This window comes from Haliotis cracherodii, unplaced genomic scaffold (genome assembly GCF_022045235.1).
Source record: "Haliotis cracherodii isolate W230 unplaced genomic scaffold, xgHalCrac1.p SCAF_11, whole genome shotgun sequence".
Lineage (NCBI taxonomy): Eukaryota > Metazoa > Mollusca > Gastropoda > Lepetellida > Haliotidae > Haliotis > Haliotis cracherodii.
Genome location: NW_027266266.1, coordinates 46,213,882 through 46,227,422, shown reverse-complemented (window position 1 = coordinate 46,227,422; position 13,541 = coordinate 46,213,882). Strand labels below are relative to the sequence as shown.

At 42.2% G+C, this 13,541-nt stretch overlaps 1 protein-coding gene across 1 annotated transcript; it reads right to left on the bottom strand.

The window, feature by feature from the left end:
* Positions 1-2,262: 2,262 nt before the first annotated feature.
* Positions 2,263-12,981, bottom strand: LOC139455879 (sulfotransferase 1A2-like). Its single transcript, XM_071237422.1, has 6 exons — positions 12,915-12,981; positions 6,667-6,829; positions 5,550-5,870; positions 4,671-4,774; positions 3,615-3,765; positions 2,263-2,538 (listed from the first exon to the last, which is right to left on the bottom strand). The coding sequence occupies exons 1-6, from the start codon at positions 12,942-12,944 to the stop codon at positions 2,426-2,428; spliced, it is 882 nt and encodes a 293-aa protein (XP_071093523.1). The 5' UTR covers positions 12,945-12,981; the 3' UTR covers positions 2,263-2,425.
* Between the last annotated feature and the right edge of the window lie 560 nt (positions 12,982-13,541).

The window sequence follows — 13,541 nt, the reverse complement described above, 5'->3', positions numbered from 1 at the left end:
TCCGTCCATGGCTGTGGCTGAGGTGAAAACGAGACTCCTCAGTGAATAGAACTTGTCCCCACTGCATGGCCGTCCAGCGTAGACGCTGTCTGGACCACCGTAGACGTGCTTGGCGGTGGTTTTCTGTCAAAATAGGACGTATTGCGGGTCTTCTGGCGACAATCCCTGCACATCTGAGGCGACGACGTACGGTTTGTGAAGATATTCGTCGAAGGCCAGGGAAGCTTCTTGCAGTCACTGTTGCTGGCTGGAATCGATTTCGTAGGTGTGTTGTTCGAATCCAGTTGTTTTGTCGATTATTGGTTAAGCGTGGCTTGCCACTCCGAGGATGGTCTCTGACTGCATTCGTCTGTTGCCAACGTTGCCATAAACACCAAATGGTGTTTCTGTGAACTTTAAATGGTCTTGCAACATCACGTTGACTCGATCCTGCTTCAAGCATAACGATGGCTCGCAGACGCTCATTTTCGGACAGGCATGGCGTTTCGTAATGATGAATAAATGCGTAATTTTGTTGTTTTTCTGAGGGGTTGTGGGGGCACGGGTGGCCCAGTCGTCTATGGCGCCGCGATTCGCTGTGCAGACTTGCGTCCCTTGGGCACGCCAGAAACCTATGATTATGGGTTCGAATCCCGGTTTGCCCCAATTATGTTTCTAGGTTTGTCAACACCATACCCGTGTTCGTGGGTTTGACCGAAGTGGTAAACGTCTAAGACCTGCATCACTTCGGGCTTTCCTCCCACATTAAGCTGACACGCCGGTATATACAAGCGGTTTAAAAGCAGCGTTAAACCTACCTCCCTCTCTCCCTCACTCACTCCCCCCTCCCTCCCTCCCTCACTCACCATATTATCGTCCGCAGTGGGACAGGGGAGGGGGGCGGGCCGCAAATGGCATCACAAGTCAGTATCTCGTGTGTCTGCCATGTGAATTGATGACTGCCGTGCAACCTCGATACATGGAATGGATCAGGCGGTTGACGCAGGCCATAGGCACCTGAGCCCACACTCTGAGGAACGCCTGACGCTGTTCAGCTGTAGTTGTCGGCCTTGGTCGGGGGTCATTCAGCCGTCTTTGAATCTCGTCCCAGAAGTGCTCAATGGGATTTACATCCACTGCTTGGTTCTGATGCCATTCTGCTGGACGAAGTCTCTTGTTGGTCTTGTTGTTGGCACGGGCATTATCAAGGCCAATTCCACCTCACGATGAGGCTCGGACCATCCCCCGAGTCTCTCTCAACAACACAAGCATCTCTCTCTTTGCCATCTGCGGTTGAGATACAGTAACGGCTCTCGTCTCAGAAGAGGACTCTTCTCCCCTGCTGGTGGCGCAATTGCTGCCGCTATGTTGCCCACCGAAGACGGTCCCGGCGATGGCGTGGCGTAAGAATGGGTCACTCGTTGTGTCCCATGACAGTGGAGGTGTCTGCTCGTCAATCGTCGACGCATGGTGCCCGCACTTATGTGTCGCTGGAGTGTTCCCATGGTCTGTCGATCAGTTTCCGTAGCAGTAACAAAGCGATCTTGAAGATGCTGTCGCACAATCTGACGATCCTGACGTCGAGTAGTGACCCTTGGTCTTCCACTATGTGGTCGGTCATCTGTAGTGTTGGTAGTCTGGTACCGTTGCTGGAGTCTGTATATGGTCCTATCGCGGACTTGAAATGCATTGGCTACTTGCCGGGCAGTTTGTCCAGTTTGCAATCGTCCAAGGGCTTGGTGTCTCTGATTTCTTGTCAATCTTGGCATGTGGTAGCAATTCAATAACTAATGAATGTTATCCGATCAGGGTGGATTTTTATAGGGCAAGAAATGGGGAAACGCATGTGCATTTCAATTTGCGTTCTTCATGTTACCATGGCCGTTGCCGTGATGCGTTTGGGCGATCGGTTTTATTGTCATCTGCTTTGTTTTCTTATCATCAAATTTCATTTTTTCCCGGACAAGGTAATGTTCAATTTTAGAAACTTTAACAAAAATTACCCAGATATTTAAATGACAACTTTTCATGCAATGTTACTTGGGGTTACGTTTCTTTTGCGGTCTTAGTAGGGATAGTAGTTTAAAGCTAACCCTTTCCCTAACTGTATATTCTGACGCAGGTATTGAAGCGTTGACCTTATCTGGAATAAGGAACTCGGTTTTCACCGTCATATAGTTGGAGTTGCGGCTTAAAACATACTTCTCTACACATTTAACCTCAATTTGATCACATTGATCAAAGATCATATTCAAGGTTATATTATTTATTGTTATTCTTGCGAAGATTATAAAATGGTATTTTTGCTGGACACGTTCAGCATTTTCTCCTACAGTACTGATGACGTAGTTTTGTAAGGCACCACAATTCACTGTGTAGAGCTGCGTTTATAAGGCATTCCTGAAACATATGATCGTGGGTGCTACTGAAGTACATTGTCAGTAAATCACAGTGTGTATTTGAACTGAAGGTGACAGTCGGCCATCTTCTCCTGGTAGAGCTGATCAAACCACTCGTTCTGGGCCACAGTGAACCAGTTCTTCCAGTCACCTACTCCCCCTGGAACAGACACAAGTGTAAGAGTAGTCTGCAACTAAATCTAAGTCATGTCACCACTGCTGTTTTAAACTGTAGTAAAGTGAAGTCGCCCCTGATCGTTAGCTGTAGTTAGATCGTGCTATGTTATGCATAAAGTTTAATCGCCTAATTTTCCTCAAATGTGTTGCACTTATCTTCACAAAGTCAGTCCACCATTAGCATCAAAATCTTATTGCTAGTCAGGCGCCAGGGCAGGGAGCGTGCATTATGCGATAGGTAAAATATCTACTGGACATGACCCAAACCGAGTGAACAAACGAGAATAACACAGGTAAAAAAGGCCTTTGTCAGGTGATGTTTCTTTAACAGTGAAGGAAGCAGAGGTACTATGCGTCCCAGCGGCACTTAGTATGGTGGCTAAACTTTGGCTGCTGACGTTCTATAGCCCACTTTATATTGTGTCGTTGTGGAATATTGGTCATTTAAAAAGGCTAGCTCTAAAAAATATACATGTTAATATATATTTATTGTATCCCTCAAATATATTTCGTATATTTCTGCTGTGTTTCACAACGGGGCTTAATATTGCTGATGTGACTTTCAATTCAAACTCAATGATTACATGAGACTTGCATGGATATGCTTTTCATGAATAGTTCTCAAGTTCTGTGCAAAGTTCTGTATAGCTTTGTTTTCAACGACTGTTATTGTTTTTTGTGCTGATAAAATGTGATTACGAAGTCACACCCCATTCGGGGTCACGGGTGGCCCAGTCGTCTAAGGCGCCGCGATTCGCTGTGCAGAGTTGCGTCCCCTGGACACGCCAGAAACCTGTGATTGTGGGTTCGAATCCTGGTTCGCCCCGATTATGTTTCTAGGTTTGCCAGCACCATACCCGTGCTCGTGGATTTCACCGAAGTGGTAAACGTCTGAGACCTGCATCACTTCGGGCTTTCCTCCCACATGAAGCTGACACGCCGTGATATAACTGGAGTACTGTTAAAAGAGGCGTTAAACCCAACTCACTCACTCACTCACTCACACCCCAGTCTTAATTCTCGGGGACCTAAATAGTTATTTCGGCACCATATCTTTACCCTTTCTGAACACTGCTCGATTTACATCACCCTTTGACTTGAGAGTCCCCATGGCCGTCAGTGTTGTGTTGTCGCGGATTCTGGACAGGAAGGCATCAGTCCTCTCTACACCCAGGAACTCACACATCCTCCTCATCTCTAGCATCTGGTCCTGGGATTACATCAATTCGAGTAAACACATCTCCTACATATCTCCATGAAGCATGTTTATTGTTTCTGCGCTACACCTAAATCATAACAATATAACACACAATTAAACTTTTCCACTTTCAGCTTGTCTGTGACGCCACATACGCTTCATATATCCCCATGTTACCTAAAATCACTTAATTGTTTATTTATCTATGTGCTGCCCAAATACCTGCTTAAATACGCCCACGTATTTCCCTAACGTACCTGCCCAATGTTCACTGCTAATGTATTTACGTGTTGCCTCAATATACCTGCTTCATGTTCCGATGTTGCTCATATCCACTTAACATGTCTGCGTGGTGACTCAAATTTTTTCCCGCTCTGTGTATCTGGGGGTTCCTTGTACCTAATCAATGTGTCCACATGAACCTTCCTTATGAGTCAATGTGTTTACCAACCATATCCGCTTTATGGATCCATGTGATGACCTGTCTTACTTGCTTAATGTGTCTACGCGTTGGCACGACATACCTACTTAATTTTGCCATGTGTTGATCCACCTTACCTGCTGAAAGTGTCCACGTGTTGTTTCACCATACCTGCTTAATGTATCTATGTGTTGCCCCACCATACCTGCTTAAGGTCTTCGAAGAAGAGAGTCACACCTGCTTACTGTGTTGCCTCGCTATACCTAATTAATGTGTCCTGGTCTTGCTTAATTTGTTCACGGTTTGCCAACACATACATTTTGGTATTCCCTCGACATACCTGTTTTATGTGTCCAATTGTTGCCCACACCTTCTTCATGTTTCCTCATTTTGCCACGACGTACCTACTTAATGTGTTCTCGATTTGCCACGTTTACCTGCTTAATGGGTTTCCCAACGTACCCACTTCATGTATTTGGGTGTTGCTCCGCCATACCTGCTTGAGGTCTTCGTAGAAGAGAGTCAACACAGGCAGATCAGGATTGGTCTTCTTCACTTCTTCCCAGTCACTAATATAGTCCATCCATGATCCATACATAACTACAAAGGAAGGATATATGGCAAAACTACCTTGTCTCGTGAATAATTATATAATTGTAGAATGAATATTTTGCGGTATCCCTGGATGTTAACCAAAGAGTAAATTATAAGTCACAACAATACGAAATGTGCTTAGAGGAATAAAACCCTCACCACAACCACAAGAAACCTTTGTCAAAAGCCCAAGGCAAGGTTCGGAACACACCATGAGCATTTGCCCATGAATCACCATAAACCAAGGGAAAAGGTGAGCACAGGAAGTGGAAGGATGGTTACAGAAATAATTGTCATTTTGCAAAGATGTGTTAGTGAAGGATGGTGAAAGGATGGATATAGAAATTATACTCATAGGATCGATTGTAATAGAAAGAATAATTGTGGGAAAGAAGACCTTGTTATCAGATGAAGAAGGATATGAGGAAATGATGCCTAGTCAGGTTTATGGCAAGAAAGATAACGATATGAAGGATTGTCGGAAGGATTATTTAGGGTGGAATGATGCAGCTCTGGAAAGAGAAATGCTGATAGACCACTTGGCAATCAACGCCCCCTTTTATTGCTAGCATGATTGTAGCAAGGGTGTTAAGTAGAAAGGAGTATTGCAGGACTGGTGATTTTGATAAGGTGAGTACATGAAGAAGGATAACAGGAAGAAAGATGATAGAACGACGATTTATGCGAAGAAGGGTGGTTAAAAGCACGCTGATGATGGTAATATAATGGTAAGAATGTTGCTGGGGAGGAGGGTCACAAAACGAATACGTTACGGACTCACATTTCCCTTCAAAAAAGGGACGCAAGATGTTTTTCCACTCCCCTTTGAATTCGAGATATGGAACCTTCTTCGCAAAGTTATAGAAGGAAACAGCTACGTCCTTTGGATTTCTTAGAACGCTTATGACTTTTACGTTTTTGTTGATAACATCTTCTGGCAGATGCTTCATCAGCAAATGGGAGTTGAGGATCCTGGGAGACTGGAGGTCGGCATACCTCTCCTCTGGCCCCAGTTCAAGAAAGGTCTTATCCATCATGACGTCATCTTCAATTATCTCACCTGCGAGGAGTTCTCGTATTATTTCAAGCACCCAGTGGGTTCCTAGAAAGAAGTTTATGATCATGACAAAAATACCTGGCTTGAGCTCACATGAAATCTCATCTCCTACGCACACGTGCTGTCCTAATCAGATCCAAGAGCTGATTCAAGAACATGGGCTGGTTGCAACATCCAGCCCAGCTATTTGCGGTCTTGCGTTACTCGACTGCTAGGATTATAACTAATATTTACATATTTCACATCCACAATACGTTTCCTTAATCGTTGTCCTCATTTGACTTAGCTGAAATATGAAAACAACATTGACTCCAACACTTTTTTTCTGGAGGTGAGGTGCAATGAAAAGGGGTTAAATGGATTTATATAGCGACGTGCATGCACGTGTGTGTGTGTGGCTGTTTGTACTGGTGCCAATTCTATAGTGCTAGCTCACTGAGATACCATGCCGCAGTGTAACATGAATACTGAACAGTATACTGTCTCCGAGCCGACCAGTCCTTGATTTAGCGCCAGACAGGGTAGCAACAAGCACCATTTGCTAAAGTCTTTTGGTATGACGCGGCCGGGGATCGGACACCTTACCCACTGCTCTTTGGGAAAGATGCTCTACCACTAGACCATGGAGGCAATCTCTTTATCAAGCGTGACAATGAGATACGTATTATGTTCTAGTGGGTGAATGATTATGGATTTTAATAATAATCTAGCACTATTGCGACGGGGGACACCGAACATGCACTTCAAACATGCGGGTAATCGAACCCGGGCCCGAGCGTGACGCACCAACACATTTGCCACAAGGCTAACCTTCCGCCTCTACATTAAGTTTTAATGTTACCTGATTTGGGATAGGTGCAGAGTATGATGTCATCGTCGCGCATTTTGGCAGAACGTATTCCTTGAATGCCCCTTGTGTTGGGGAAGTTGGGTATGAGGAAGCCATTGCTGTTGAGACACGTGATGGTGTCACCACCGTCGTCAGGAACGCCCACCACGTGTGTCTGAAGTTACAGAAAATAGGTGCTGAAACCCACTCAGTTCTGTGGGGGAGATGTCGACGTGCAGGGGCAGACTGTTTATATTCGCTGAATATATGGTATCCACATCTATTAACTTTCGCCACAATGACCCTAACTATGGCCTAGACGGCTGGCACCCTAAACTTAATTGTAAACCTAGCAGGATCTTCCTCGACATTTTCACACTTGCGATATGTGTGTACGATTAGTGTGTACGATTCATGATGCTGGTTGGTTGGTTTGTTGTTTAACGCCGCACTCAGCAATATTCCAGCTATATGACGTGCAAAACCTGTGTGGATGAAAACATCCATCTGTCGACAGCCCGTGCATCAATACACATAACAATGGTTGCCAATAACTCGTTAGAAGATTGCATACATTCGATATCAGAACTGCTTTTCTAACATGACGAAATATAATTCAGAACACACATAGGTAAGTATGACGCACACTAACCACTGTGTCCGTGCCACATAAATATCGGTCACAAAAATTATGAGTCTCCCTCGAGTCGTCGTCTGCAGCTTAAAGTTCGGGGTGCAAAGACTTCCATTCGAATTATATATTACTGTCGGGGAGCTGCTGTTCGAAGCCAGTATTGGAAACTGGTCCCATATGTCCAAACATCATTAGTTCACTGTTTGATTTCTCTTGTGGATACATGAGATATTCCGCATTGGTTGTGCAAAGGTCGAACAATACTCACTGACCCTAAAAACACAATACACAATACAAACTATTTGACCCGTAAAGATCATGGTTGTAAAAGAAGAATGTGCTTGTCGTAAAAGGCGACTGACGGGATTGGGTGGTCAAGCTCGCTGACTTAGTTGATGCATGTGATCGTATCCCAATGGCGTGGATCAATGCTCATGATGTCAATCACTGGATTATCTGGTCCGCCGTCATATAGATGGAATATTGCTGAGTGCTGCGTTAAACAACAACCAACCAACCAACCATCTTCGCCATGCTTGTGGTTTTGACACAGAGGTCCATCCATGGTGCGACCAAGAATACGCCGAGGGCGTCATGGAAAATGATAAATACAAAATTCTGTTGAATAGGCCCGTATATAGCCTCAAGCCTGTGCAGGTCAACAAACCTGATCTGATCATATTTTTATAAATCAAATGAAAATAATGTATATCATTAAATTTTCCTCCCTTTTGACACTAATGTGATTGACAAGATTCAGGAAAAAACATGGCAAATAATGGGACCTCGCTTTTGAAATGTCATTCTTGTATCACAAGTGCGAAGTTGTCCTATCCCCCCTTGTTCTCGGTGCCTTAGATTTGGTACACGTACATCCCAATCTGTTGTCCGACATTGGACGAGTACCCGTCAGTGTTTTCTGCCAGCAAACAGTCCTCCTGACAATCAGCTCTCCGGGGAATATACAACTCAAACTTCCTGTGAGGCGCTAGAAGGTTAACAAACACATTCATTTGTCATCTCATTCCACTGGGTACCCATTCACTGCTGGGTGTACAGAGGCACATGTGCCTCAGTGTGGGGCAGGACCGAAGTCTCAGGAGTCAAGCTGCCGAGCACTGTCACACATCGAATGACTCTCCGCGACCAAAGTTGCTTCACTTAATCTGATTTTGGGACCTGTTCTGTGTTCTGTGCACAAGACCACGTTCAGGTTGCGATAAAATTAAATATGTTTCTGTCGAGGGTTATTTCTTGATATCCTTTTGAAAAAAAGTATGGATTTTGTAACCATTATTTCAAGATAGTAAGTATTGAATTAGTAAAAGTAAACAATCTTGAACCTGAGTAGTATTTGTTTTATTTATTACTATTTGTGACCCTTTTCGAAACGTTCTAATATCGCTGAACTATGTGCCCATGTATACATGCAAATTACTACTGTTTTTGGAACCGTTGTTCTCGTCATGGTAGAATGGAGATAAACCTCCTGGGTTTTTTTAAATTGGATTGTGGTACAAGTGTAGATTAGATACTTATTCATATAAAACACCCAGTTCCAAATAAAAATAAGAGGAATAGTATCTTCAGTGGGACTAATTCAGATTTTAAAACACAGTGGGTTTATCTTCTAATTGTGAAACGCCTAATTGGCAGGTGCAAAAATGCACATGATGTACGCCTGCCATTCGACGTCGGCCTGTTAACAAACTAGATTTTGTCAATCTTGTCATTATGTGTCGTATACCTTGATATATAGAACGATCTGCTCGTTACATCCATTGCACATGTATGAGTTACATACGATCAAGTATAGAGCGGTCACATTGGTTACAATTCACCTATGTGCTGTCCATGTTCCTAAAACGAACGGTAGGGTCGTTACATCCCATGTTTATGTATGTGTTGTACACCATCATGTATAAAACGGTCTGGTCGTAACTTCCCATGTTTATGTACGTGTTGTACACCATCATGAATATGGTCTGGTCGTAACATCCCATGTTTATGTACATGTATGTATTGTACACCATCATGAATATGGTCTGGTCGTAACATCCCATGTTTATATATGTGTTGTACACCATCATGTATAAAACGGTCTGGTCGTAACATCCCATGTTTATGTATGTGTTGTACACCATCATGAATATGGTCTGGTCGTAACATCCCATGTTTATGTATGTGTTGTACACTATCATGAATATGGTCTGGTCGTAACATCCCATGTTTATGTATGTGTTGTACACCATCATGAATATGGTCTGGTTGTAACATCCCATGTTTATGTATGTGTTGTACACCATCATGAATATGGTCTGGTCGTAACATCCCATGTTTATGTATGTGTTGTACACCATCATGTATATGGTCTGGTTGTAACATCCCATGTTTATGTATGTGTTGTACACTATCATGAATATGGTCTGGGCGTAACATCCCATGTTTACGTATGTGTTGTACACCATCATGAATATGGTCTGGTCGTAACATCCCATGTTTATGTATGTGTTGTACACTATCATGAATATGGTCTGGGCGTAACATCCCATGTTTATGTATGTGTTGTACACCATCATGTATAAAACGGTCTGGTCGTAACATCCCATGTTTATGTACATGTACGTGTTGTACACTATCATGAATATGGTCTGGTCGTAACATCCCATGTTTATGTATGTGTTGTACACCATCATGTATAAAACGGTCTGGTCGTAACTTCCCATGTTTATGTACGTGTTGTACACCATCATGTATATGGTCTGGTCGTAACATCCCATGTTTATGTACATGTATGTATTGTACACCATCATGAATATGGTCTGGTCGTAACATCCCATGTTTATGTATGTGTTGTACACCATCATGTATAAAACGGTCTGGTCGTAACATCCCATGTTTACGTATGTGTTGTACACCATCATGAATATGGTCTGGTCGTAACATCCCATGTTTATGTATGTGTTGTACACCATCATGAATATGGTCTGGTTGTAACATCCCATGTTTATGTATGTGTTGTACACCATCATGAATATGGTCTGGTTGTAACATCCCATGTTTATGTATGTGTTGTACACCATCATGAATATGGTCTGGTTGTAACATCCCATGTTTATGTATGTGTTGTACACCATCATGAATATGGTCTGGTCGTAACATCCCATGTTTATGTATGTGTTGTACACCATCATGTATATGGTCTGGTTGTAACATCCCATGTTTATGTATGTGTTGTACACTATCATGAATATGGTCTGGGCGTAACATCCCATGTTTATGTATGTGTTGTACACAATCATGTATAAAACGGTCTGGTCGTAACATCCCATGTTTATGTACATGTACGTGTTGTACACTATCATGAATATGGTCTGGGCGTAACATCCCATGTTTATGTATGTGTTGTACACCATCATGAATATGGTCTGGTTGTAACATCCCATGTTTATGTATGTGTTGTACACTATCATGAATATGGTCTGGTCGTAACATCCCATGTTTATGTATGTGTTGTACACCATCATGTATAAAACGGTCTGGTCGTAACATCCCATGTTTATGTACATGTACGTGTTGTACACTATCATGAATATGGTCTGGGCGTAACATCCCATGTTTACGTATGTGTTGTACACCATCATGAATATGGTCTGGTTGTAACATCCCATGTTTATGTATGTGTTGTACACCATCATGAATATGGTCTGGTCGTAACATCCCATGTTTATGTATGTGTTGTACACTATCATGAATATGGTCTGGGCGTAACATCCCATGTTTATGTATGTGTTGTACACCATCATGTATAAAACGGTCTGGTCGTAACATCCCATGTTTATGTACATGTACGTGTTGTACACTATCATGAATATGGTCTGGGCGTAACATCCCATGTTTATGTATGTGTTGTACACCATCATGTAAAAAACGGTCTGGTCGTAACTTCCCATGTTTATGTACGTGTTGTACACCATCATGTATATGGTCTGGTCGTAACATCCCATGTTTATGTACATGTATGTATTGTACACCATCATGAATATGGTCTGGTCGTAACATCCCATGTTTATGTATGTGTTGTACACCATCATGTATAAAACGGTCTGGTCGTAACATCCCATGTTTATGTATGTGTTGTACACCATCATGAATATGGTCTGGGCGTAACATCCCCTGTTTATGTATGTGTTGTACACCATCATGAATATGGTCTGGTTGTAACATCCCATGTTTATGTATGTGTTGTACACCATCATGAATATGGTCTGGTCGTAACATCCCATGTTTATATATGTGTTGTACACCATCATGTATATGGTCTGGTTGTAACATCCCATGTTTATGTATGTGTTGTACACTATCATGAATATGGTCTGGTCGAAACATCCCATGTTTATGTATGTGTTGTACACAATCATGTATAAAACGGTCTGGTCGTAACATCCCATGTTTATGTACATGTACGTGTTGTACACTATCATGAATATGGTCTGGGCGTAACATCCCATGTTTATGTATGTGTTGTACACCATCATGAATATGGTCTGGTTGTAACATCCCATGTTTATGTATGTGTTGTACACCATCATGAATATGGTCTGGTCGTAACATCCCATGTTTATGTATGTGTTGTACACTATCATGAATATGGCCTGGGCGTAACATCCCATGTTTACGTATGTGTTGTACACCATCATGAATATGGTCTGGTTGTAACATCCCATGTTTATGTATGTGTTGTACACCATCATGTATAAAACGGTCTGGTCGTAACATCCCATGTTTATGTACGTGTAGTACACCATCATGTATATGGTCTGGTCGTAACATCCAATGTTTATGTATGTGTTGTACACCATCATGAATATGGTCTGGTCGTAACATCCCATGTTTATGTATGTGTTGTACACCATCATGTATAAAACGGTCTGGTCGTAACATCCAATGTTTATGTATGTGTTGTACACCATCATGAATATGGTCTGGGCGTAATATCCCATGTTTATGTATGTGTTGTACAACGTGTATAGAACGGTCTAGACGTAACATCCCATGTTTATGTATGTGTTGTACATCGTATATAGAACGGTCTAGACGTAACATCCCATGTTTATGAATGTGTTGTACACCATCATGTGTAGAACGGTCTGGGCTTAACATCCCATGTTTATGTATGTGTTGTACACCATCATGTATAGAACGGTCTGAGCGAAACATCCCATGTTTATGTACGTGTTGTACGCTATTATGTATAGAACGGTCTGGTTCTTACATCCCAAATGTGTTGTACACCATCATGTATAGAACGGTCTGGTCGTAGCATCCCATGTTTATGTATGTGTTGTACACCATCAATCTAGTCATTACGACATTTTCTTCGGTAATCAATAGAACATTATATTCGTGTTGGTGAAATACAATGTATACGACACGAGTGTCGGGAACTCGGTCCGGAAATACCGGAATTTAGACCCTCGTATCGTAAACACAGTATGACCTGAACACGAATATAATATCCACTATACATTGTAAGGTACCGCCCTTAATCATATCAGACCTCAATTTGACAAGGAGGTAAACGTGATCCAATTTTGATATAGCGTTTGACAGAAGTACTACTTACCAGTGGACGATCAAAATCCTCACACATCATGTTATATCGCAGGAGATGGACGACGAAATGTGACCGAGGGTAGTGCAACAGCTACATGCATATGGGTCACCTAGATACTAGAGGCACACATGTATTGACATGTTGAAATCGCATGGTGTGATTTCCTCATTGCAGAATATGTCAATTACAACCCTCTTTCCTCAGGGCGTCATAAAATACATGTGTATACATGATTCCATCATGTAGTGTGATAATATTGTAGTGTACAGATAGTGAGTGATTGTTGTTTAACGCCATTGACAGCAATGTTCTAGACATATCATTGCAATTTAGTCTGAACTAGACAAACCAGTGAATTAAAGAATGAGAAATAAATAAACTTTATATATCAGTCAACTTACAGAGCCTGACTTCCCTTCTATTTTAGGCTATTCTGGCAACATGCGTAAATTAAAGTTTTTCTCGAAATCCTCACGGGGAGATTCGGTCATGGTGGTAAAGTTTTCGATGTATACATGATTCGGTTAGCAAAGTGAAAAGATGATTGCGATTTTTTTGCGAGATCTATTTCCTTGATACATTCAGCTAGTTTGCGAGAAAAAAAATCATAACATGCGTGGAAAGTATCTAAATGTC

What these genes read in the sequence shown, in the direction of transcription:
- LOC139455879 (XM_071237422.1), bottom strand. Translation starts at nt 12,944, where the DNA reads ATGATGTGTGAGGATTTTGATCGTCCACTG. An exon ending in CTGCACCTATCCCAAATCAG is followed by an intron (nt 5,871 to 6,666) that starts GTAACATTAAAA and finishes ACTTCTTTCTAG; the next exon opens with GAACCCACTGGGTGCTTGAA. An exon ending in TCGAGCAGTGTTCAGAAAGG is followed by an intron (nt 2,539 to 3,614) that starts GTAAAGATATGG and finishes TGTCTGTTCCAG; the next exon opens with GGGGAGTAGGTGACTGGAAG.